At 41.5% G+C, this 27,847-nt stretch overlaps 1 protein-coding gene across 1 annotated transcript in view; it reads left to right on the forward strand.

Annotated features, from left to right (window-relative positions):
• The first annotated feature begins 8,131 nt into the window (after nt 1–8,131).
• LOC118836631 (NACHT, LRR and PYD domains-containing protein 12-like) overlaps nt 8,132–27,847 on the forward strand; it is a 108,718-nt gene continuing 89,002 nt past the window's right edge. Inside the window, exons 1-4 of the mRNA XM_036743870.1 lie at nt 8,132–8,161; nt 13,689–13,941; nt 16,137–16,184; nt 24,423–26,058. Of these exons, the coding sequence (XP_036599765.1) occupies nt 8,132–8,161; nt 13,689–13,941; nt 16,137–16,184; nt 24,423–26,058 (1,967 nt within the window). The remainder of the gene's footprint in view (nt 8,162–13,688; nt 13,942–16,136; nt 16,185–24,422; nt 26,059–27,847) is intronic.

Below are 27,847 nucleotides of genomic sequence, written 5' to 3' on the forward strand. Positions count from 1 at the left end.
ATCTGGAAATATGATGGGTCATTGTGTTGATCAGCATTACTAAGTATTACACAGTTGATTATCTTCACATATTGCTGTTACTATATAAATTTTTCCCCTGGTTCTGCTTTTTTCACTTAATATCAGTTCATATAAGCCTACCCAGGTTTTTCTAAAACCATACCTTTAACCATTTCATACAGCACAATAATATTCCATTATATTCATTTACCATTAACTTGTTCAGCCATTCTCCAATTGATGAGCATTCCTTCAGTTTCCAGTTCTTTGACATCACAAAAAAGAGCTGCTATAAGTATCTTTGTGCAAATGGGTCCTTTTTTCTTTTTGATTGATCTCTTTGGGGTATAGACCTAGTAGCTGCATTTCTGGGTCAAAGGATATGCACAGTTTAGTAGGTTTTTTTGGACATAATTCTAATTCATTTTCCAGAATGTTTGAACTAGTCCATAGCTCCACCAATATTTCGTTAGAGTGCCTATTTTCGCACATCCCACCCAGTATTTATTTTCCTTTTCCATCATCTTAGACAACATGGTGAGCATAAGGTAGTACTTCATAAATGCTTTAATTATCAGAGATTTAGAAGTCCTTATATGTTTATTTATAGCTTTGAATTATTCATTGAAAAATGCTTGAACAGGCAGTTTTCAGATGAAGAAATTAAAGATATCTATAGGCATATGAAAAAAATGCTCTAAATCACTATTGATTAGACAAATGCAAATCAAAACACCTTTTAGGTACCACATCTCTCCTGTCAAATTGGCAAACATGACTAAACAGGAAAATGATAAATGCTGGAGAGGATGTGGGAAAATTGGAACACTGTTACATTGTTGGTGGAGTTTTGAACAGTTCCAGTCATTATGGAGAGCAATTTGGAACTAGGCCCAAAGGTGAATAAAAATGTGCATACCCTTTGACCCAGCAATACCATTTCTAGGGCTGTGTCCCAAAGAGATCACACAAGTGGGAAAGGGCTCCTATGTACAAAAATAATTGTAGCAGCTCTTTTTGTGGTAGCAAAGAATTGGAAATTGAAGGGATGCCCATCAATTGCCGAATGGCTAAACAAGTTGTGGTATATGAATGTAATGGAATACTATTGTACTATAAGAAATGGGGAAGATATGGACTTCATAATAACCTGGAAAACCTTACATGATATGATGCTTAGTGAGGGGAGCAGAACCAGGAGAACATTGTACACAACCACAGACATACCGATTCTGTGATGACTAGCTTTGATAGACTTGGCTGTCCTCAGCAATACAAGGCTCAAAGACAGCTCCAAAGGACTCATGATGGAAAGAGCTATCTACATCCAGAGAAAGAAATACAGAGTCTGAATGCAAATTGAGGCAAATTATTTGCTCACTTTTTTATCTCTCCTTTTTTGGTTTTGTTTTTTCTTTCTCATGATTCATTCCATTGGTCATAATTCTTCTTTACAACTTGACTATTGTGTAAATAAGTTTAATGTGAATGTATATGTAGAACATATATCAGATTCCATACCATCTTTGGGGGAAGTAGGGAGGGGAAGGAGGGGGAGAAAATTTGGAGCTCAAAAACTTGTGGAACTGAGTAGTGCAAACTAAAAATAAAAGAATCCCTAATGTTTCTAAGACTTTATTCATCTCCTTAATTTCTTTCTTATTTTACAGTTAGATTTATGTAGTTCTGAGAGGTGAAAGTCGAGGGCCCTCATCAGTATAGTTTTACTCTTTATTTCTTTCCTTAGTTAATTTAACTTTTCCACTAAAAATTTGGATGCTATGCCATTTGGTGCATAATTGTTTATTATTAATATTATTTTGTTGTCTATAGTGCATTTTAGTAAGATATGATTTCCCTGAATATCTCTTTGAATTCGGTCAATTTTTGCTTTTGCTTCATATGAGATCATGATTACTACCCCTGCCTTTTTAAAAAAATTTCAGCTGAAGCATAATAGCTTTTGCTCCAGTCTCTTATTTTATCTCTCTCTCTCTCTCTCTCTCTCTCTCTCTCTCTCTCTCTCTCTCTTTCTGTGTGTGTGTGTGTGTGTGTGTGTGTGTGTGTGTGTGTGTGTCTATTTCAAGTGTATTTCTTACAAATAGTATATTGTTGGATTCTGGTTTCTAATCCAATCTGTTATCTGCTTCCATTTTCTGGGTGAGATCATCCCATTCACATTCACAGTTATTATTACTTAGTGTGCATTTTCCTCCATTCTATTTTTTTGGTTATCTTTCTTTCTCTGTATTTATGATGGTCTCCTCTAAATTTCGTTTTGCTTCTGACCTTTGCCCTCCTTCCCCCCTGCTCTGCCCTTCCCTTATTCCTTTCTTCTCTTACTTCCCTGTAGGGTAAGATAAGACTTCTAGATTAAATTGAGTGTGTATGTGTGTGTGCGCACGCACACGCACACGTGTGTGTGTATTTACCTCTTTGAACCAATTCTGATGAGAGTGAGATTCAAGCATTGCCTGTCCTCCTCCCCACCATTTTCCACTTCAATGTAAAAACTCTTCCTTTCATGCCTCTTTAATGTGAGATATTTTTTCCCCATTCTCCCTTTTCCTTTCTCCTTCTCCCAGGATATCTTTCTTTCTCAGCCATCTATTTTTTTTTATATCATCCCAACATAATCAACTTACTCCTGTGCCCTCTACCTAGAATCCTTCTAACTGTCCTAATAATTATATGTTCTTAGAAGTTAGATGTACTGTCTTCCCATATAGGAATGTAAACAGTTTAATCTTACTGAGTCTCTTATGATTTCTCTTTTAGGTTTACCTTTTTATACTTCTCTTGAGTCTTGTATTTGAAAATTAGATGTTCTGTTCATCTCTCTTCTGTTCATCAGGAATGCTTGAAAGTCCTCCATTTCATTAAATATCCTGTTTTCCCCTTGAAGGAATTTTATTAATCCTAGCTTCCAGAATATTATGTTCCAAGTCCTCTACTCTTTCAACATGGACACTGCTAAATCCTGCATGACTCTGACTGTGGATCCATAGTATCTGAAAGATTTCTTTCTGGTTACTTCAAGTATTTTCTTTTTGACCTAAGAACCCTGCAATTTGGCTATAATATTCCTGAGAGTTTTCATTTGGGCATCTATTTTCGGTGGTGATCAGAGAATTCTTTCAAATTCCATTTTTACGTCTGCTTCTAGGATATCAGGGCAGTGCTCCTTTATAATTTTTTTGAAATGTCATGTCTAAGCTCTTTCTTTGATCATGGCTTCCAGGTAGTCCAACAACTCTTAAATTATCTCTCCTCAGTCTATTTTCCAGGTCAACTGACCAAAGAGATTTAAAAAAAATTCTTTTTTGGAGGGGGCGGCAATTGGGGTTAAGTGACCTGCCCAAGGTCACACAGCTAGTACGCGCCAAGTGTCTGAAGCCAGATTTGAACTCAGGTCCTCCTAACTTCAGGGCCAATGTGCCACCTAACTGCCCACCAAAAAGATTTTTTAAAGAGATAGCTCACATGTTTTTCCTTCAATTCTTTTTTTTTAAATTTATTTATTTAACATATTTAGTTTTCAGCATTGATTTTCACAAGAGTTTGAATTACAAATTTTCTCCCCATTTCTACCTTCTCCCCCCACTCCAAGATGATGTCTATTCTGGTTGCCCTGTTCCTCATTCAGCCCTCCCTTCTGTCACCCCACTACCCTCCCATCCCCTTTTCCCTTCCTTTTTTGTAGGGCAAGATAAATTTCTATGCCCCATTGCCCGTGTATCTTATTTTCTAGTTGCATGCAAAAACTTTTTTTTGGTTTTTGAACATCTGTTATTAAAATTTGAGTTCCAAATTCTCTCCCCTCTTCCCTTCCCACCCACCCTCCCTAAGAAGTCAAGCAATTCAACATAGGCCACATGTGTATCATTATGTAAAACCCTTCCACAATACTCATGTTGTGAAAGACTAACTATATTTTGCTCCTTCCCAACCCCTCCCCCTTTACTGAATTTTCTCCCTTGACCCTGTCCCCTTTCCAAAGTGTTTGTTTTTGATTACATCCACCCCCATCTGCCCTCCCCTCCATCATCCCCCCCTTTTTTATCTTCTTCCCTCTTCTTTCCTGTGTGGTAAGATACCCAATTGAGTATGTATGGTATTCCCTCCTCAGGCCAAATTTGATGAGAGCAAGATTCACTCATTCCCCCCTCACCTGCCCTCTCCCCTCTTCCCACAGAACTGCTTCCTCTTGCCACATTTATTCGAAATAATCCACCCCATTCTATCTCCCCCTATCTCCCTCTCTCAATATATTCTTCTCTCATCCCTTAATTTGATTTTATTTCTTTTAGATATCTTCCCTTCATCTTCAACTCACCCTGTGTCTGCTCTCTCTCTCTCTCTATGTATATATATATATATATATATATATATATATATACATATATATACACACACATACAAGCACATTCACTTATGTATATATATATATATATATATATACATAAACATATATATATATATGCATATTCCTTTCAGCTACTATGATATTGAGGTCTCATGAATCCTACACATCATCTTTCTATGTAGGAATGTAAACAAAACAGTTCAACTTTAGTAAGTGCCTTATGATGATTTCTCTTTCTTGTTTACCTTTTCATGCTTCTCTTGATTCTTGTGTTTGAAAGTCAAATTTTCTATTCAGCTCTGGTCTTTTCACTGAGAAAGCTTGAAAGTCCTCTATTTTATTGAAAATCAATATTTTGACTTGGAGCATGATACTCAGTTTTGCTGGGTAGGTGATTCTTGGTTTTAATCCTAGCTCCATTGACCTCCGGAATATCGCATTCCAAGCCCTTCGATCTCTTAATGTAGAAGCTGCCAGATCTTGGGTTATTCTGACTGGGTTTCCACAATACTCAAATTGTTTCTTTCTGGCTGCTTGCAGTATTTTCTCCTTGGTCTGGGAGCTCTGGAATTTGGTGACAATATTCCTAGGAGATTTCTTTTTGGAATCTATTTGAGGAGGCGATTGGTGGAGTCTTTTGATTTCTATTTTGCCCTGTGGCTCTAGAATATCAGGGCAGTTCTCCTTGATAATTTCTTGAAAGATGATATCTACGCTCTTTCTTTGATCATGGCTTTAAGGTAGTCCAATAATTTTTAAATTCTCTCTCCTGGATCCATTTTCCAGGTCAGTGGTTTTTCCAATGCGATATTTCACATTGTCTTCCATTTTTTCATTCCTTTGGTTCTGTTTTATAATATCTTGATTTCTCATAAAGTCACTACTTTCCACTTGCTCCAATCTCATTTTTAAGGTAGTATTTTCTTCAGTGGTCCATTGGACCTCCTTTTCCATTTGGCTAATTCAGCCTTTCAAGGCATTCTTCTCCTCGTTGGCTTTTTGGAGCTCTTTTGTCATTTGTTAGTCTATTTTTTAATGTGTTGTTTTCTTCAGTGTATTTTTCAGTATTTTTCTGGGTCTCCTTTAGCAAGTCATTGACTTGTTTTTCACAGTTTTCTCACATCCTTATCATTTCTTTTCCCAATTTTTCCTCTACTTCTCTAACTTGATTTTCCAAATCCTTTTTGAGCTCTTCCATGGCCTGGGACCAGTTCATGTTTTTCTTGGAGGCTTTTGGTGTAGGCTCTTGCACTTTGGTGACTTCTTTAGGCTGTATATTTTGGTCTTCTTTGTCACCAAAGAAAGAATCCAAAGTCTGAGACTGAATCTGGGTGTGCTTTCGCTGCCTGGCCATTTTCCCAACCAACTAACTTGACCCTTGAGTTTTTCAGTGGGGTATGACTGCTTGTAGACTAAAGAGTTCTATGTTCCACATTTGGGGGGGATGCACCAGCTCTGCCACAGCAGCACTCCTCCTTGCCCAAGAACCCCCAATCCAGACTGGGCTTAGATCTTCAGCAGCCTGTGCACTCCTGCTCTGAAGCAACAGCAGCTGTAGCTTCCCCACCTCCGCTGCCCCGGGGGCGGTGACCGAACCGCGAACTCCTTCCACTCCTGCAGCTTTTCCCACTAACCTTCTCCACTGTCTTTGGTGTTTGTGGGTTGAGAAGTCTGGTAATTGCCACAGCTCACTGATTCAGGGCGCTAGGGCCCGCTCCGCCCGGCTCCTGGTCTGATTGGTCCGAGCAGCTCATGCTGGGCTCTGCTCTGCTCCCAGCTCCCAGCTCCGTGTGGGATAGACCTCACCCAGAGACCATCCAGGCTGTCCTGGGCTGGAGCCCTCCTTCCCTCTGCTGTTTTGTGGGTTCTGCAGTTCTAGAATTGGTTCAGAGCCATTTTTATAGGTGTTTGGAGGGACTCGGTAGGGAGCTCACTCTAGTCCCTCCCTTCCAGCCACCATCTTGGCTCTGCCCCCCAGACATACACTTTTACATATAGAACACCCATCTACCACCCTTTATTTCTCTCCCAGGATCAGATACTGACTCTTTCGATTTCACCAAGATGGGCCTAATAAGGTAACTCCTCCCCCATTACTCCCTCCTATTTTTATCTACCTTCTATGTATTGTTTTCTCCCATTAGAAAGTAAGTGCCTTTTTTACACTTTTATTTGTATCTTCCATTCTTAGCACAGTTCCTGACATATCGTAATTGTTCGACAAATGCTAGTTATATTTTTTTCTTGACTATGTATATTTATTACAAGGGTGTTTTTTACTTTGTTGGTGGAGAAAGTTGGGAAGGAGATTTATATGTGTGTGTATACTGATGGGCAAGCAATATAGGTTGTCTCTACACACATGAGATTGTCTCTACACATATATGTGTGTTTTGTGTGTACGTACACATATCTGGAACAGTACAATTTGAGTTATTGGGCCTAGAATCAAACAGCAAGAAGAGCATAAGTTGAATTGTCTTCAGGAATTTGAAAAGCTCTTTAATGACCCCAAACTTCACTCATAAACAAAGACTCATATTTTTAATATTAATATTATACCAGGATTGTTATATGCTGTAAAATGCAACAATTTCTGAAAAACTGAAGATGATTATCACACAGAAGGCTCATTATGAATGTGAATGGGCTACAACATATAAGCAGTGAGGATCTTCAAGGAAATGAATACAATGCATCATCAGGGAAATGGATGATCTAAAAAGAAGATGGATTGGTCACAAGAAATGACAAGAGATAATACATGAAAGGCTGAGCACTCCCCTGGAACAAAACAGTTCAACTTTAGTAAGTCCCTTGGGATTTCTCTTTCTTGTTTATCTTTTCATGCTTCTCTTGATTCTTGTGTTGGAAAGTCAGATTTTCTATTCAGCTCTGGTCTTTTCACAGAGAAAGCTTGAAAGTCCTCTATTTTACTGAAAGTCCATATTTTGCCTTGGAGCATGATGCTCAGTTTTGCTGGGTAGGTGATTCTTGGTTTTAATCCTAGCTCCATTGACCTCCGGAATATTGTATTCCAAGCCCTTCGATCCCTTAATGTGGAAGCTGCTAGATCCTGTATTATCCTGATTGTTTTTCCACAATACTCAAATTTTTTTTTCTTTCTGGCTGCTTGCAGTATTTTCTCCTTGACCTGGGAGCTCTGGAATTTGGCAACAATATAGCTTTGAGGAGGCCAAAACACAGGAGGAGAAAAGCACATATGGCTTCACATTTATCCATTCACTTGCTCATTAGAGGGGAGGGAAGTCCTTGGAAACAGCAGTTTAAGATCCTCTAGAGGCTCACAGGAATACTCCGGAAGTCCTGGAGGGGAAGCAAACGGTGACACTGGTTTTATTCCAGAGTTATGAGTCCAACTAGGGAAACCTTCAAGTTTTACCACAGTTGGGGTGGTGAGAGTGACCCAATAGGGTCCTTTCCAAGTGACATCTAGCTGCTTTCCTCTCTGGGTTTTCCAGGATTTCAAATACACCCAATCTCCAGGTTTTACAGGAGCAGGAACCCCAGTTTGCATCAGAAAGAATGGACGCAGACCTTTTGGCATTTAGCAAATGTCCCTGGGGCTCCATGACTCCTCCAAGGAATGTAAATAGATAAGATTATCCCACCAAACAATAACCTGTTGATTCACCTTCTCTCACCTCAGAGGGCCGGCTCCTGGGATTTCCTTTCCCAGGACTCTGATGTTGGAGTGAAGGTCTTGGAGGGTGGACTCCCTGCTGAATCGTCACTTTTTGGCCTATGGAGAATCCTGGTTCCAGACCTCTAGAGGTAAGATTTCTGTTCTGGGCTAGCCATCTGGTCTCTGTTAACACGCTACCTGGACGCAGGGACACGCGTGTTCAGAGGGCTGAGGATAAGACACTGTCTTCTCACCGTGGGTCATGTGGGAAATATTGAAGGCCTCTGTTTATCCCTAAAGAAAAAATTTGTGTTTTCTTTTCTCTGAGGGGACATGGTTTAGCTTTCAATTTGACTTACACATCAGGTTCTGTTCTGTGTTCTGTATGTTCTGAATTTGTCTGTGTCCATGTGTCTGTGTCTGAAAAAGGTGAAATGTCTATATTTTGGTAAAATCTGAAACCCAGGCAGCCAGAGATTTCGGGGGGCTGCTACTAGGGAAACAAAGACTCTTTTCCTTGTGGTTCCTGGTCTGGTCAACTTGGAATTACAACGGAAAATTGTTAATAATGATTGCATTACTTTGTATGGTTCATGTTTAAGTTTTCTTGGTTATCTAATATGTAAATGTAAATGTAAAACATGTGACATGTAAATTTCCCCCTCTCAATACCTCTATTGTGAACCATCTAAGTGGTTTGGTCTGTACCTGACTCAATGTAATTGTGCAGTTTTGTGAATTATGGGAAAAATTTTATTGTAATTGTTTAAACTCAGCCCTGTGTGGCTGGGATACTGAACCATTTATTGTATTTGTTTGAACTTAGCCCCGAGTGACTGGGACCTATGTCGTGCTGTTGTTCTCTCGATTATCAAATCATGTGTACTCTGGGAGCTCCTGTTAGGTCTAACTACTTCTACAGCTGCCAACATGTGGATATGGACTCCTTGATCCTTCTGTCACATCTGAGGACTGCCTCTGCTCCCAAGTGGACATCTGAGCCCATAAGAGACTTTGCCCTCCGGTGTCAAAGAGCCTGAAGGGGACAGCATCAGACACAGACAGCTTTCTCCTGAGATTCCAGACCAGAACCTGAGCAAAGACCTGCTCCTTCCGTTTCCGAGTCCTTGCGTTCCCAAGACTGTTTGCCCTACCTTGATCCCCCTTGCAACTTGCTCCCTCTGCTTGTTTAAGATAGAGGTTTTTCCATACCTTAATTGGTCTTCAGGCAAAACTTTCAGTTTGCCTTTGACCAAAAGGGGGAAATGTGGAATGCCTTATACCATTTTGTATCATTTTTAATTTCAACCCGACCCAGAGCCTGAATTAATGAGTAACTGGAAGAAGATCCAGGACCTGGGCTTCTTTGCTCAAACTGTGTAGCCCCTGAACTGAACCCATCAAGGCAGGGACAGCTCTACGCCCCTTGCCAGCAGGAAGCAGTTTCAGAAGTTGAGACCTTCGTCCCTGACCCCAAAAGAATTTGGGTCTTATTTGTTTGAGGGGGAATGATGAGGGCACAGTCTCTGGGAACCCCCTGGAATCTGGAATACAGTCCCTGGGAGGCTCCTTGAATTCTCCTTGAATCTTCCAACTGGATCTGGCCTTCCCCTAGGGCCATAAGTCTTGCATTATCATTGGGCTAAAATCTCTACCTGAGCCTTGCCCTCTATTGTTACTATCAAAATACATGCCTTGCCCTGGCTCACCACCCTGCTTAGCGTTTTGGCTGGCCCTCTCATTCTATTGCTACACCTCCGATCAGGTCGTTCCTCTTTCAAGGGTTTGAATAGCTCCATAAAAGAAGTGGGGAATGTGGTGCTGGAGAAATCAGTTATTGCTAAGGAGAGCCCTGCCCCACAGACCCTGGGGAAACCCCAGTTTGCATAAGAAAGAATGGACTCAGACCTTTTGGCATTTAGCAAATGTCCCTAGGGCTCTGTGACTCCTCCAAGGAATGTAAGTAGATAAAATTATCCCACCAAATGATAACCTGTCAGAATCTTTGATCTGTCAGGGCCTTTGTTCCTGTTCCCCTGGACCACCTTGTGACTTGGCCCCTAAATTTAAAGAGATAATTAACCATTGCACCCTGTTTTTTCTGTATAAATATAACTTTTTAAGCTTTACTCATGGCCATTCTGATTTGGGCTGTTTATGCCCCAGAATGGATGCCAGCTAATAAATTCTCCATTTAAAACTTATACTCTGTGACATGTCTTGCTGGCTCTTGGTATAACAATACTGGAGTGGTTTGTGATTTTCTTCTCCAGCTCATTTGACAGATGAGGAACTGAGGCAAACAGGGTTAAGGGACTTGGCCAAGATCACACAGCTAGTACGTGTTTGAGGGCATATTTGAACTCTGGAAGATGATTCTTCCCAATTCCAGGCCTGGAACCCATCCACTGTCCCACCTACCTACCCCATATAACCAGTACTTGAGCTCTTTGAGTGAACTCAGAGACTTAGAAAGGCAGGAACTGCTCTCCCTTTTGTTGTACCTAATGACAACAAAGTTACTGGTTTTTTTCTTTTGGTTTCAGTTTGGTTTGGTTTGGTTTGGTTTAGGCTCTACTGGAAGAAAATGAGATCAAAGGAAGGTTAGGGACTTCGTTTGAGGAAGATGTGAAGATGATAACTGGCAACAGAGAGAATGCAGAATTAGGAGATTCTTATTATCTCTTTCCCTCAGTTCCCATATGCAATCAGTTGCCAAACCTTGATAGTTCTGCCTCCATGGCAGTTCTCACATCTACCTCCTCTCTACTGCTACAACCCCTACCCTAATTCATTCTCTCATATCCTCCTCCTCACCTGGATGGGCAATAGCTTCCTGATTCTTTTCTACCCTTCAGGGCCCTTATCTCTCCTATCCATCCTCCCCGTTGCTACTGCCAGTGATATTCCTAAAACAGCTCTGACTATGTCACCAATCCAACATTCTAGTGGCTCCCAGTTGCCTCTGGGATGCAATATAACTACCTGTGTTTGACACTTAAAACCCCTTTACAATCTGGTCCTACTGAGGAAAAAGAAACCAGTAATATTTATGTTTAGACCAAGTCTGCCAGAAACCGTTTTATTTAAATTATCATCATTTAATATTGTAGAGGGAGAAATGAACCTAGGGATGTAGAAATCCCATACCAAAATTCCCAAGGCAAGGCCGCCTGGAATGAATTCAGGGACCCAAGCATTCTTTAAGTCAAGGAGGCAAAAATTTATTATGCTTTAAGTAAATAAAGTGGACAAGAGTTCTTAGGGAACTTTCGACCCTAAAGGGGGCAAGAGTTCCCCTTTGAACTCCAATATGGGAGGCCCTTTTTAACATCTGTCATTCTAGTGAACCCTGAACAACATTTGATTACTCAATTTGCAACCCAATTAGGTGCAGTCAGAAATGCATTGTCTGAATATGCTAACAAATACCTCCCTAAACCTCCAGAGGATGATGTTAATTATTGAAATTTATGGGCCAGGTCACAAGGTAATCCTGGGGAACAGGACCAAAGGTCCTAACAGATCAAAGACTCTGACAGGATGTTGTTTGGTGGGATAATCTTATCTATTTACATTCCTTGGAGGAGTCATGGAGCCCCAGGGACATTTGCTAAATGCCCAAAGGTCTGAGTCCCATTCTTTCTTATGCAAACTGGGGTTTTCTCAGGGGCCATGGGGCAGGGGTCTCCTTAGCAATAACTGATTTCTCCAGCACCACAGTATCTTTGCCAAGAAAATCCTGAATGGGGTCATGAAGAATTGGAAGAGACTGAACACACACACACACACACACACACACACACACACGCACACACACATGCATACACACATACACACACATACACGTTGGTTCATAAGTCCTGTAATGCTAAATATTAGGATACAAATTTTCCTTCAAAACTCAGCTCAAAGGCTTCCTTCATTCCTAGTTCTAGAAATGTTACTTATAGTAATAATGGAAGACTACAAAATTAGCAGGATTCCCATTAACATAGAGCAGATAAGATGAGCTGTATTTCAAATATGAAGTAAGTGATCATTGGATCTTAGATGAGCTGAACAGTCAAGGAGGAAACACCCATTTATTAAGCACCTTGAAATTCAATTCAATTAACTTTTATAAAGCCCCTAGTGTATCATAGGCACTGTGCTGATGCTTTACAAATTTCTCTGAAAAAACAGCATCTCAGAGGCCATTTAGTCTTACCTCTGTCCTTCATTTTACAGAAGAGGAAACTGAAGCCAATGGAGTTGTGACTTACCTAAGGTGATACTGGTGTAAGAAATGGGAGGAGGAGTTTTGTTTCCACAGAACTAAGGTGTGCTTCCCTGCCCTCCCTCACCCCAGCTTTAGCAGAGACCAGGCCTCAAGGTCGGTCAGGTGAGAGGTCAGAGGCTTGTACTGCATGTGCACACTTTTTGAGAAGGCAGTCTAGGGAATTAGAGAGGCCAAACCCACTTGAACCTGTTCAAGCTTATCTAGGGTCTGGTCTTGGTCAAGAATCCAGGCCTACTGATTTGCATAATTAAGAGGGAAAATAGGGGAAGTAAAAGAATATAGTTTAATCCTAAACTAAGACAAGGAAAATCTAATTAACTTCACTTTTGCTTCTGTATCCTTATTATCCTATTTATATAAACTGTATAACCTAGGAAAACTATGTAAAAAAACAAAGATTGTAAACTAACCATGACTCTAGCAGGAGTGGAGGGAATGGTTACCCCTGCTCTTGCAGGTGTATGGGTGTGTGAGTGTTCCCATGAGCACTACACCCGCTCTCTTGGGGAGTGTAATAAAATGTCTTCCTCTGCCCACTCTGGTTTTGAGTTCTTTGGGTGTGAATGGGCAAATCACATGGATTTTCCTAAGGTCAAGTGAAGGGAAGCAACAGGCAGCGGAAGCTTGCCAGGCTTACTCCTGGATCTTATCTTGGGGTGTCCTGTGATCCCCACTGTGGTGTTAAGAGGGCTACCACTCCAGATTCCCTTGGGGAACCCTGTGGTCTGCATGGCCTTCTTAAGGGGACATCACTTGGGACTTCCGGCCCTGTCTCGGGAGCCTTGTGATCTTACTGCCATCCTAAGGGGTCATCACTTGGGTCCTCCTTAGGGTCTGACCCCTGGGAGGCCCTGTGATCCCCACAGATTAAGGGATGGCTACCACTTGGTCTTCCTCTGGGAGTCCTGTGGTCTGTACAGCCTTCCCTAGGGATTATCACAGGGTTCTTCCTCAGGACTTTGGCCCTGCCTAGGAAGTCCAGTGATCCCAAAACCACGTTTCTCACACTGGCAATAACTGTCATACGTGGGACTTGAATACAGGACCCCAAATTCCAAATCGTTTGGACGATGTAGCCTGGAGGCTCTGCTGGAAGAAGAAAAATGCAAATATCTAAGCTGTGCAGGGTTTGTACAGGTTCCATTCCCCAGTCCCTTCCCCAGAGACAGCAGCTAATATTTAAGGGGAACAGTCCAGGCCATTAAGAGTTAAAAAAGAAATAAGGAAAAAAAAAACTCAATCAGGCTCCTCCTCCTTCCTCTTTGGCCAGTGGCATAGGGGAAGAGCCACACCCTTTCCTTGCTCATTGGCTCCAGGCTCCTGGGAGTGGCTCAGTCCCACTGAGGCTGTGTGTCCCCCACCACTTCATTTTTTCTCTCTTTCCTTTAGTCTAGGTGGCAATTTTGATTGCCAGGATGCTCCGTTGTGCCCTGCTTCAGCACTTGGAGCAGCTGACCCCAGAGGAACTGAGGACGTTCAAGCTGTATCTGGTGGGTCACATCCCCCGGGGTTATCTTGAAGGAGCTGATCGCACAGCAGTGGCTGATCTCCTGGTTACTCACCATGGGCAGGAAAAGGCGTGGGAGCTGTCTCTGAGCATCTGGGAGAAGATGGGCCTGGGGGAGCTGTGGGAGCGAGCCAGAAAGGGTAGGTGTCAGCCTGAGTCCTGGGTCTTTGCCCTCCAACTTGCACATTCCCCCAAGTTTCCTTTCTACCTTCCTTCCTCCCTGTCTCCTCCTTCCCTCCCTTCTCCCTCCCTTTCTTCCTTCTTTGTATGCTTCCTCCCTCTTCCCTTCCTTGGAATCCTTTTCTAGGGCTTCTCCCAGACCAAAATTATTATTTACGAGCCATTGCCAAAGAATGTAAACTTCTTCATTGTGGGCACTATTTCATTTTAAAGTTTGTATCCCCAGCACCTAGTCTAGTGTTTGACATGTCTTAGAGACTTTATCAATGCTTATCTAATAATTTCTGACTTTTGACTTTAGATTAAGAGGATGCCACCAGGAGACATGACATAGGGCTGAGAATGGGAGGAGTGGAGTTCAGTCACTGTTCCCAGATACTGGAGAGGAAGAACATCTGGGCCATGAGGAGAGTTTGCTGGTGGCCAAGAGACTCTTCAGGAGGCAGCAGTAGGTGGGGGAAAGAATTGAAGATAAAGGGAGATGGTAGATCTGGGAGAACGGAGCTAATGGAGGAGATTTCAGCTGTGGTCTCAGCTAAGTTAAGGAGATGGGGAGGGGGGTGCGGACCGGTGGGACAAGGACCATATGAAATGTATTGGGTCAGGCTTTGATCAAGTATGGTCTCTGAGCACAAGGAAAATGTCCCAGGAAGAGAATGATCAGACTGCTGAATTTAAGACAATTTCCCTGTGTTGAGTCAGGAACAACTGTAGAAGTTCTTTTCTTTTTTAAAAGTAAGTGCCAAATAAAAAAAAAGTCAGTCAAACAGCATACACAGTAGCAAGGATGAGAAAGAATCTGGTTCTATTAAATATCTTTTTATTGTTTTCTTGACTCTTCATGACACTATATATACATATATATGCTGTATGTATACATATATATGTATGTATATATTAGATACATATTTATTCAAAGATACTGGAATGGTTTTCTGTGTTGTTCTCCACCTCATTTTACAGGTGAGAAACTGAGGCACAGAGCATTAAGTGACTTGCCTAGAGACACACAGCTAATAATTGTCTGGAGCCAGACTGAAACTCAAGAAGATAAGTCTCCCTGACTTCAGGTCCATTGTGTCACCTAGATGCCCAGAACCTTAATGGGTCATTATCCAAAGTCTGGGCTGGCCCATTTCCTCTTCATGCCAATGTCCACTCCCATCTGAGACTTGATACTCAGGTACCCTGGATCCATTAGGAGAGGGTCTTTGAAACAGTGGTGTGATATTTATGACCCTGTCTCTCACTGGGTATCTCAGACTAGTTCATCCTCCTTCAGGAAACACTGAGTTCTAAACCACAAACTCTCTGGCACTTAAACTTCCTATAAGAGCCCTGGTGTTTGTTGAAAGTTTTTGCCCACATAATGTCAGTCTCCAGTTGGAACATCTGAAGTCAGTCATTGAAAAAGTTAAAACTCCTCATTTATTCACTTCGAATTCAAAGGCCAGAAGCAACTGTATTTTACTGTATAACAATATTAAGCCAAGCTCTAATCAGCTGGAGAAAAGTGGGTTCTTGATCCTCACCTTTCCTCCACCTGGACAATGCAGAAGATCCTTCCAATCCTTTGAGCCCTAGAGTGAGTACTACTTCTTTCAAGAAGTCTTCTGTAATCCATCAAGCCGTAGATTTCTTTCTCTCTCTCTCTCTCTCTCTCTCTCTCTCTCTCTCTCTCTCTCTCTCTCTCTCTTTCTCTGTCTCTCTCTGTCTCTCTCTCTCTCTGTCTCTCTCTCTCTGTCTCTCTGTCTCTCTCTGTCTCTCTCTCTCTCTCTCTCTCTCTCTCTCTCTCTCTCTCACTGTCTCTCTCTCTTCGTCTCTCCCTTCCTGAAATTCCAGGTTACCTACAACCCTTTGGTATAAGAGTACCTGGCACTTAGTGCTTAACAAATTCTTAGTGATTAATTGATTCACTCATAATTAAACTTTCAAAGTTTACAAATCATATTGTTGTGTTTGTGTCAGTCCACAAGCCTTTATTTGTGGTGTTTGTGGTGCTGGGACTCAGCTCATTTCAGTCCAACTTCTCAGGGCCGAAACTGAAATCTATTCTTTAATGCTGTCCTCCGGCTCCGTTCCTACTTTCAGCTCCCAATTATCTACTTGTGCACCAGATGGGTCTCTCATTATCTTCTGCTTGTCTTTCCTACAGAGGATCTTGGATTAGTTCCTGCTCTTCCAGTCCTTCCAGCCTCCTCAGGTCAGTAACCACTGTCAATGTAGAAGTCTAATCTCAGGTTTTGTTTTTTAATCTGTCATCCTGTACATTATATTGTATATTAATAGGGTCCCATCAGTGAAATTTAAGGTGATATGCTGCAGGAACTTGGACCACTTCCCCAAACATTGAGTGAATTAAAGTCTTGTGGTTATAGCAGATAACATACCTACTAAGAGGCCAAGGTGGAGAAATGCTGGCAGTGCCCTTGTTTCATAACAGGGTAAAATGGTCAGACCTACAATGTATTGAGTGTAGAGATGATAGAGAACTGCTGGAGTTTATGGATGAGGGAAATGACATGATCAGACCTGTGCTTTAGTAATGTCACTAGTGTAGATAAGAGAGCAGTGAGATTTGAAATGAGAAGGTAATTAATTAGGATGCTAATGTAACAGTACAGGAGAGAGGTAGTGTGCTCTTAGATCCACTGACACTGAACTACCTTTTCCTATGAATAAGGCACTCATCTCTAGGCTCTCTGCATTTTCCCTGGCTGTCCCCCATGCCTGTAATACTCTTTCCTCATCATCACCTCCTGCTGGTTTTACTGGCTTGCTTTAAATCCCAACTAAAATACTATATTTTACACTTAGGTTGTCCTGACACCCCTTAACGGTAGTGCCTTCCCTCTCTTAATTATTTTCTATTTAGCTTGTATGTAGCTCATTTGTACATCTTGGTTTTCTAATTTCCCGAATTACTTTGTGAGTTCTGTGAGGGGAAGGGACTGTTTATGGCTGCTTTTTGTGTCCTCAGTGATTAACATAGTGTCTGATATATACTAGACACCTAATGTTTATTGACCATTTGATATTCTTACACATATATGTCTATTTAAGTATGGACATACAGTATACACACACACACACACACACACACACACACACACATACATGGGCCCTGATATACATGAAAATATACCTTTACACCTACATATAGAAGTTTACTCATGGGTTCCCAGAAAGCCATCCCAGGTTTAGGTACTTTCTGGTACATACTATTTTGCAAACTATACCTCTTGACTCCTCCATCATTGGTGTGTTTACATGTACTAATCATCAAAATCATACCCCTACTTTAAGTCAAAGTCACTCAAAGAAGTAATGTAGAGTAGATGTATCAAAAAATGTGGCCCTTAGGCTGCTTGCAGCCCACAACATTCCTGAGTACAGATTGAAACAGATTAAAATGGTACTGGAAAATATTTAAATAAATCAATTAAAATATAAGAAAATATAGACACAGAGATCCTTATGTACAGATTAGTAGCCCCCATTTCTATTTGAGTTTAGCACCACTAATGTAGAGGGAATTCATTCACCTACAAATCCACATCCTTAGAAGACTAGAAATGCCTAAGAGTTGTACATGAGGTATACACACATGGGGACACATTTGATGAGAGCACAGGCATTGAGGGGTAATTAACATTTCCAATGCTGAGACCTGCTGATGTCTTCTGGAGGTGTCATTGATAGATCTAATACTGCTCTCTGCTAAATCTCCTCGCTGTTGGGGGCCATGTCACCATAACACCTTAGTGAGTGGCATGGTTCCACTCTAGCTAGTCTTCAACCCTCCAGCTATCTTTCTGGTTACTTAATACAGTTTGGACACCTAACACAGTGTCTAGTGGGTGCAGTAGATATGGCGCTTGATGAGAAGAGTCACTGGATGGAAGAGGTGCTCTGACTGCTAGCAATCTTTTCTCTGTAAAACCCCTGATGGTGTTGATTGAACCAGGATTGAACCAAGATCTCTCCTGACTCCATGTCCAGTGGTGCTTTTCTCTTCTATTACCGCTTTACCTTTTCATTTTTCATTGTCTCTCTTTGCCTTCCCACCTTCCCCCTCAAAGCAAAAACAACAAATCAGAAATATTAAGAACATGAAGCAATACACAGAATCTACTCTTTGTCTGTCTTGCAAAAATATTGTCAATATGGTTAGAATCAGTTTATGTCACCATTCCCTCTGACCTAGCAGATATTATAAAGAAGTCAGGTTCTGAAACTTCCTGGGTAATTGGGTGGCAGGGAACAGGAGAAGAGGAGGAGTAACTAGACAGTCGTTAGGCTTTAAGATCTGCTATGCCTTACTTCTCATTTAAAGCTCTGTAGATAATACAGACTTCGACTAATAGACCAGTATCCTCACTCCATGGAGGAAAGAGGCCACCAAGAATCTTCCAGGAGAATGCAGAGTGCTTCCCACTTCATCACCTGAAAAAAAATTGTTCTTTGCAAATACCTGGGATGCACTGGAGACAGGTTCAATCAGTCCCATATAGGACACATGCACTAATTTCCATCTTTCCACAAGCCCTGACAACTTATACGCTCTCCCCTTCCCCCCAATCTGGATATTAATATGGTTATAGCTATATAGACACATTCAAGTGATAGATAAATATATACATGAGAGAAATCAGCGTAAAGATTGTTAAATGCATAGGAAGTATTTGAGAGAGTAAGGGTATAGAGAAAAGGCAAGTGACACACTGGCATTTGATAGAAGGCAGAAGGATAGTTACCCGTTAAAGACTGAGGAACAGGAGAAAAAAATCAAGAGAAAGCAGAGTTTCAGAAGCAAGGGGAAGAGATTACCTAGAAGGGAAATGAAAGTGTCAGAAGCTTCAGGGAGGTCAAGGACAATCAATCAGGACTGAGAACAAAGTGTTACTACAGAAACAGGCATAGCTTGTACATACCCAAGCCTAGGTTTATACTATCCAAAGAACAAGGGCATATATACATAATACATTCATACATACACACACAAACACACCAGGAGAGTTCATGTAGGAAAATCTGTCCTATGTCTGATTGCCCCCTAGAGATGGCTCCTGGGAGCTGTGGTTGTGCCACTGGTAAAGAGAATGCAAGCTGCCATTTGTCCCTCAGGGATTCTGTCATGTCAGTCATGAGATCTGTGCCCAAGGGATAGGCCCCTCCCATGACTTTTGTTACTCTTAGAAGCCCACCAGTGATCCTGATTGGCAGTGGAATTTCCTCCTTCAGACAAAGTTGTCATTCTATCTTAGACACTCTCACAAAAATAGCTCCCTTTGGTTTCTGTCCTGCCCCCACCTCCCCCATTGCACCTGCTACACCAAGCCTCTCCTCCCCTAGGTAATGATGTTTCACATGAAACATTCTCTTTGTTGTTTGTTTGTCCTCAGAGTTTTTTTTATCACTCTGTTCACTGATCTCCTTGTTAAGATTTATTATGCTCTTCTCTATCATTGACGAGCCAGGGCCAATTCAGAAAGCAAAAATTAGATATTTGAGTAATGCTTACCAGGATAATGGGTTCTGCTCTCCTAAGTACCATAGAGTTCTTTGTAAAAGTCATTGATTCCTCCCCATTAAACACTTCTATTCAAACTATTGTTTTGCCTTTAACATTTATTCTGCACTCACCCCCTAAAATACCATTTCAGTCGTAGATATATAGTATTAACAGTAAGAGACACTAGGCAAACAATCTTCTACGTAGTAGATAAATAAATGGAGTCCCATAAGGCCCTGGTGAACAGGGACCCAGGGGTTGCTGAGCACCTGGAGTCTCCATGTAGAGAGGCCCTTGTAGAAACCAGTGGTCTAAGCCATGGGCCCTTCTTTTTCTACATATGATAATGGCAATAACCTAATGAGAGCAACTTCCAGCCTAGATAGTCATTCGCTCCACACAAGAAATCAGGTCTGTAGATGGTAGATCTCCATGTGTTTCCCATGGAAGACATTCTGAGCTGTAGAAGACATTAAAGTGACCTCCAGGACTAGTGCATGTTGTAAACTTTCAAATACTATATACACATCAATTGTGATTATTGTAGTGGTAGTAGAGGAAATGTTATGATCGAGTACGTAGAATTTGAAAATTAGGCACATATGTGGATACATGCAGACATATGTATGTGTGTGTATATATATATACACACACATATATATATATAAAGTGTTCATGTATATATGTTCATATGAATATATTTGCATATTCAGTCACACATCCATATACATGCCTTCATACTTTGACACGGTTATACTTTTCTTCATATGACCTTCGTGCCTTTGAATCAGGCAGGGGAGGTTTTTTTATTAACATCACTTCCCTTAGCTAGAGAGTGGCATAGTATGGTGAAGAGAACATTAGATTTATAATCATAAGACTTCACTAATTGCGCCTAATTTTCTTATTTATTTTCTCTGGGCCTCAGTTTTCTTCTACATAAAATGATGGAGTTAGATTAGCTGAATTCCTGGCTGACTTTGCTGGAATAGGTGCATAATTGCTGCTCCAATTAGTAAAAAACTAAGTAACTAATATAATGGTATAGAGGAAGTTGGGAAAATAATAAGCCTCAAACATAAAGGCAGCAGGGTTCAGGCTAAAAATGTAGGAAATTTAAATTAAGGCAGAAAGTCAAATCTTTGTTGGAATGATAAGAATTTTCCTGACTGAGGGCTGCAAAATACTGTGATTTTACAAATAACTTTCATTTGATCTAAACTCACTAAAACAGCTGAAGTGTATCCATGAGGGCTTGTGGAAGATGTATCCATGAGGGCTTGTGGAAGAGAGGGATGAGCATCATTTCACCTCTAGGCTTAAATCAAACTAACTGTAATGACAAGGTGTGAATGGTTACATCTCCCTACAGAAGAGGGATAGGAAGAAGAGGGCAGTGATCAAACAGAAGACCACATCCTAAAGCATTCCAAAGGGAGGAGATAGGAAAGGCTGGGAAAGATTCAGTGCTATCCTGTCCAGGATCTAAGAGGAAGGAATAGAAAGCATAGAGTACTGGCTGGCCAGCTCCACATTCCACACTTGTACCCAAACATTACACAGAAGTGAGCTCCCTTGTGGGTCTCTTGATTATCAGGCCTTGAGGCTTCCTCTGTCTAAGTAGGCTGACCCCCCTCCCCAAGCTCTTATTTCTGGATATCTGGAGAGTAAAAGAGCCTTGAGTCTTCTATTGAGGAAGGGTAAGTGTGTGGATACAACTCAATCTCATTGGAGTTCATCTTTGCCTGTTATTTCCTTAGAAGACACTATTCTCCCCAAGAAACCTCTGTGTTTGGCATGTGATAGATGCTTGATAAATGCTTGTTGATTGATTTCTGCCTTTTGATTTTAGGATAAGAAAATCTCATTGGGTCACAGTCATGTAATAAGGCTGAGATAGGGAGGAAGGAAAGCCTCTATGCCTTTTCCTACCAATCAACATGGGAGCACTGAGGTTCAGTCACTCTTCCCTGATATTGAAGAAGAAGAACATCTGGCCCATGAGGAAAGTTTGCGGGAGGCAAGAGAATATTACAAAACTGCCAGTAGATGGGGGAAGGAATTGAAGAGAAGGGAAAATGGAGGATCTGGGAGAATGGAGCTAATGGAGGAGAGTTCATCTGTGGTTGAGGAAAGGAGAAAAGAAGGGACCAGTGGAGAAAGGAGGAGCTGAAAGGAATTGAGTCAGGCTTTGAACAGGTCTTTTATCTCAGCACAATGAAAATGTCCCAGGAAGAGAATGATTAGAATGCTGAATTTAAGAGAATTTCTGCCTAGATGCTGTGTTGAGTCAAGAACAAGGATAGAAGTCCTTTTCTTTTTTAAAAAATGAGTGCAAATTGTACAGCATATCTGAGGAAGATGATTGAAAGCATTCACTTTTTTGTTCATTTGTTTTTCACTTGTGTCTGACTTTTTGTGAGCCTGTTTGGGGTTTTCTTGATAAAGATACTGGAGTAGTTTTCCATGTCCTTCTCAAACTCATCTTAAATTAAAGATCATGAACTGAGGCAGACAGGGTCAAGTGACTTGCCCAGGGCCCCACAGTTAATTAGTGTCTGAGGCCTGTTTTGAACTCAGGAACATGAATCTGTCTGATTCCCAGCTTAGTGCTTTATACACTTTGTCACTGCTGCTTTAGCACCAACTTGCTCTTACGTGATCAATACAGAGCATCTGTATTTTTCAAATCAATTTTAATAATATTTTTTACATCTCTTAAACTTATCCTAATACATACATATATATGTATATATATACACACATATAGATATATACATACATATATGCATACACACACACATATGTAACAACAGTGCTACTTGCTGCTACTGTGGCTGTTTAAGACCAATAACACCAGCACACAGGAGGGCTGCTAGCACAGGTTCTTTCATCTCTTTTTCTAAGGAAAGCACCTTTAAGGGGTTTACAATCTCACTTTAATTAAACTCATATATATCATTCACTTGGTTCAGGGGAAAAAGTCAGCACCCTGAACTTCAGGGAAAACATAAACGGGAATTACAAACAGAGAAAATATAAACAGATCAACCTATAGGCTTCTGTCTTACCATTACAATACATACATAGTTACCAGAGAGACAAGCACCAACATCTGGGTTTTTCAAAGCTACCCAGAGGCTCCATACCAACTCTCTTCCAATGAGTGAGCTCCAAATAAAATGCTAACTTCAGAGTATATATGTACACTTTTTCAGGGTCAGAGTGCTTTACACCTCTCCTGGGCTTCACAATGAGCAAAAGGGTATGGGACTTCTTACAAACAAAGGCAAGACTCAATCAAAGGTACTTGATTACCTTGGTGCTGAGAAGCACACCAAAAGAAAAAGCACTAAAAATTCCCACTTTGCTTGCCCTTACAATACACACACACACACACACACACACACACACACACACACACACATGCATATCTATATGTATCTATCTATATCTATGTATCTGTCTGTCTAGGTGTCATTCAGATAGGTAGAATATTTGAAGCCTTAGGAAAGGGCATATAGTTATTATGTGTCAGTCAGCTTATAGGCATTTATTAATTACTTACTGTGTACTACTGTGCTTAAGACTAGGGATACCAATAAAAGTAGAAAGAAAGACAGTTTCTGCCTTCTAAGAGCTTATACTCTAATAGGGGAATAAGGCCCATAAAAAGAAACTGGAAAGTTGTGTTTTGAGGAAGATACTTGCCTTGAGGTATGTTAGAGAAGGCTGTGAATGCAGCCTATAGGAGAATGAAGAAGTGTGTAGCCAGAGTTCCTTCCTTAACTGGAAGTTCTTGGAGGAGCCATCCAATCTGAGGAAAAGGCCTTGGAGGTGGAGGGTGCTTCCATTGTGTTAATTCCTTGGCTGGAGAGAACTCCCAGGATGCAGTGGTTCTTGAGACATGGTAGAGGAAAATCAGAGTGTAGACTGGAGAGAAATGAAGAGAGGATTGGGCCCAGGAGAAAGAAGGTGCAGGAAGGAACGTTTTAGCTGATTCAAAGAAGGAATCCCATCTGTTCAGAGCAATCCAAAAAGTGAGAAGCAGCCTCATGATGTGGTGAGTTCCTATCACTGGTGGTTGTTATGAAGAGCTTGGAGAAGCTCTTGTTGGGGATGTTATACAAACTTCCTACAGTGCTTTGTAGACCATAGGCATTTAAACAGTTAAGTAGCTGCTCCAAGTAAAGACTTGATTTGATAACCTCTCATGGCACTTTGCAAATGCAGTAATTCTATGATTACAGGACAGGGTCCTTGTCACCAAAAAATAAGGAAGAATATAAAGTAGACAGTGAGGAGGTCAAAATGGGTATGACAGAAAGTAGGAACTGAAAAATCACACGCAGTTGGGGTGATCAGAAGAAAGTCTTCCAAGATGGTGGGATTTGTCTTGGACCTTTGAGGAACTGACAAGATTTAGATAAAGGGGAGGAGATAGTTTGTGGTGAGCACAGGATGTTCCAGTTGCTGACTGCATTGTCACTGACTGTTTCTTATGCCTGGAATTCTCTCCCTCCTCATCACCATCTCCAGGCTTCCCTGATTTCCTTAAAGTCCCACCTTCTTCAGGAAGCCTTTCCTATTGTCCCCTCTCTCTGTCAGTGCTTTCCCGCTGAGATGATGTCCAATTTATATATTGTTTGTACATCATTGTTTGCATGTTATTCCCCTAATTAGATTGTGAGCTTCTTGAGGACAGGGACTCTTTTGTCTTTCTTCCTATCTGCAGATCTCAGCATATAATAAGCACTTAATAGATATTTGTGGAGTTGAATTTTGACTTGAGTCCTTAACATGCACTAAAGTGTAGAAGGTAGGAAGCATATTGTATATTTTGGGAACTTACCTCAGGGACTTTTCCCAAGATACCCAGCAGATTTAATCCTGAGCATCTCTGTATTGTCTTTGTTATGGCTTTAGATGCAAGAATTAAGTACCAAGAACGAATGAGAAAGAAATTCCAGCTCATCAGGGACAGGAATTCTCGTCCTGGGGAGCATGAGCTCTTTCAGCACCGATTCACACAGCTGCTGCTTCTTCAGAAGTACCGCTGCAAGGAGCAGAAACAGCATGAGCTATTATTCCAAGGATGGAGACATGCTAAGGTCATGGAGACGCTAGGACAGCTTACAGAGGTGTCAGCTTTATTTGATCCTGATCAAAACACAGGAATCCAACCATACACTGTTGTGCTACAGGGGGCTGCTGGTATTGGGAAGACCACCCTGGCCACCAAAGTGATGTTGGACTGGGCAGAGGGAAAACTCTACCAGGAAAGGTTTGACTATGTTTTCTATCTCACTTGCAGAGAACTGAACCCATTAGCAGAGAGAAAAATGAGTTTTGCTGATATAATTTTTAGTGACTGGCCTGGCCCCCAGGCTTCCATGAGAGACATCATGTCCCAGCCAGAGAGACTTCTGTTCATCATCGATGGTTTAGATGAACTGAAATTCCCTTGTAACGAGCACAGATATGATCTGTGCAAAGACTGGAAGCAGCCGAGGCCAGTGCCCATCCTGCTGAGCAGCTTACTAAGGAAAATCATGCTCCCTGAAGCTTCCTTGCTGCTCACTACAAGACTCACTGCTCTGGGGAAATTTAGTTTTTTGTTAGAGAATCCACGTCATGTGGATATCAAGGGCTTCTCTGTGAGGCAGAGGATGGAGTTTTTCTGCAAATTTTTCAGAGATGAAGATGTAGGTCAAAAAGCCTTTAGTTTAGTAGAAGGCAATGACACACTGCTCACCATGTGCTCTGTTCCCCTGATGTGCTGGATTGTCTGCACTTGCCTGAAACAACAAAAGGAGAGAGGACAAGATCTCATCCAGGCTTTGAAAACTACCACTGCTGTATATATGTGTTATCTTTCTGATTTAATCACACCTGATGACAAAGACTTTATACTTCAACATTTTAGGGGCCTTTGTGGATTGGCTGCTGAGGGGATCTGGGGAAGGAAACTGCTGTTTGAGGAGGAGGACCTGAGGAGACACAACTTAGAGGGAGTTGATGTCTCTGCCTTCTTAGACATGAACATTTTTCAGAAAGACAGTGGCTGTGAAAACTGTTATAGCTTCATTCACTTGAGTTTTCAAGAGTTTTTTGCTGCCGTGTTTTATTTGATGAGCAGAGAAAAAGAAGGGGCAAAGAACCCTGACTCCTCCATTCCAGATGTCAAAAAACTTCTGGAAGAGTGTAGCTCACATGATGCCAGTTTTGTGGTCTTGGTGGTGCGCTTCCTATTTGGATTCCTAAATGCAGAAACATCAAGGGAGCTGGAGAGGAAGTTCAGATGTAGAATGTCCCCAGAAATCAAATCAAAATTACTGCAGTGGGTTGAGGGAGAAACCAAAAGAGATTATAAAGAATCCTTCTTTTCTGAATCTAATTCTCCAAATTGGTGTTCTCTTTTATATGAGACTCAAGAAGCTGAGTTTGTAACACAGGCACTAGTTAACGTCCAAGAAATGAACTTACATTCTGACTCTGACTGCGAAATCCTGAGTACAGCTTTCTGTGTTAAACACTGCCCTGGGATACAGAGAATTTCCTTGTGAGTATCTTCTTTTTTATGTCTTGAAACCTTTACTAGGCTTTTTGCAGACAGATGGAACTATGAATCTTTGGGTTAATGCAGTGTTCAGTTTTCAGCTTTGTACATGTGTCTAGCCTAGATTGTCACCCAACTTTACCTTAGGAACCCAGAATTGTGGGACAAACGGTCTAACACCAAGCCCTGCCAGACTTTACCTTTCCCCATGCCTGTGTGGAAAACCGAGGTGATGTTCTTTTCCACCATTTGTGTGTTAACTTCACTAAAGGCATGACAGATTGAACTAGTGCTATTAAAGTTGTGTTTGGTAGGAAAGAGGTCCCTGGATGGATGCAACTACATCTTCAACTATGCCAGGAACAGAAAAGGACCAAACGTGTAAACAGACTTCTATATCCTACTGAGATTAATTAAAGGATATTCAATTCAGTTAACTGAGGTCCTGCAGAGGGGGGAGGAGAAGGAGCTGGAAGGGAGGCAGTGGGTGGAGTCATACAAATTTCCAGGTCTATGTCCACCAACTTTCCTTTTTTGTACAGGAAAGATCCCATCTCTAGTGTGTGCTACAAATGCTCCTTTTCTAGGAGCTCTCAGGCAGTGTTTGGAAAGGAAGTGAATGGCATTGTGACACCCCTTCTCTGCTTTGCAATCTTTGAGAATGTCCCAAACTGAGGGTCAAAAGCAGGAAGAAGGGAAGGGGGGAGAGCAGGCCTCATCCCATGGCTCACTTTGCGCCTGTTAGTCATAGGAACCTGCTCATCATGACCTTGGCTGACCCCTAAGATACTCTGCCTTGCAGTGGTGACAATTGGTTCATAAAGATCAAAGATGATTTTGCTTGTTCATGGCAGAATTTTAGATTCACCTTCAGCTTCCTCAGCCAAGCTCTAGACTCTGAAGCCCACCCTAGAGGTGGAGGGAACAGGCTAATATTCAGTAGGGACCTTTTGTTCTGTACTTCACACACTGGAGTCTCTTGCACATATGAAATGGATCAGCAGTAGGTCATTTTCCTGCTAGAATAAGCCTTTACAGTATTTCATCTTACAGATGCACTAGTAGCCATCTTTTCTTGGGGAAAATAAATTGTCCTTGGTAGCCCCTGCCTGGCAGCTTTGTTAGAGGCAGGTAGCTGGCACAGTGCATGTTGTTGTTGTTTGTCCTTTGTTCTCTAAGAGAACTGTGACTTCAGGAAGGTGATGCCATGACCTGCAAATGAGGATTTGAGTGAGGAAGGGCTGAGCAAAATCATCAGTCTCACTTTCTCTTCCAGAGTCGTCTTGAACAAGTGGCCAGTTATGGTTCAAGGAATGTGGAGACAGCACCCTGAGGAAAGGAAAGAGTCCTACAAGAACAGAACAACTAGGTACTTGGAAAAGGAGCTATTGGGGATAGGAACAATTGCAAAATAAGTAGCCCAACAACTGATCACCCTCAAGAGGGGCTAACAAGCTTCCCTGAGGAGAGGAACAAGACCTACAAAAGCAGCAGAAAAACTGACCACCCAGAAAAGGAGCTACCCAGGCTCATTTTGGGGGAGACAGTGTTTCTGGGCAATAATTCATTGATTCATTGTTATGGCTAGGAAACAATTAAGAAATTGAGGTCAATGACCATTGTGGAAGCTAAAAGCCCCCACCCTCACTCCCACCATCCTGTGTTTAAATAACCTTTAGTAGACTGGGTGTTCCTGACAGATGATAATCAACTCTGATTGGTTAACAATTAATGAGAGAATGAGAATGATGATGAGCATAGGTGGGCTTATTCTAATGCGGGTCTGGGGAAC

The sequence above is a fragment of the Trichosurus vulpecula genome, chromosome 2 (genome assembly GCF_011100635.1).
Source record: "Trichosurus vulpecula isolate mTriVul1 chromosome 2, mTriVul1.pri, whole genome shotgun sequence".
Classification (NCBI taxonomy): Eukaryota; Metazoa; Chordata; class Mammalia; order Diprotodontia; family Phalangeridae; genus Trichosurus; species Trichosurus vulpecula.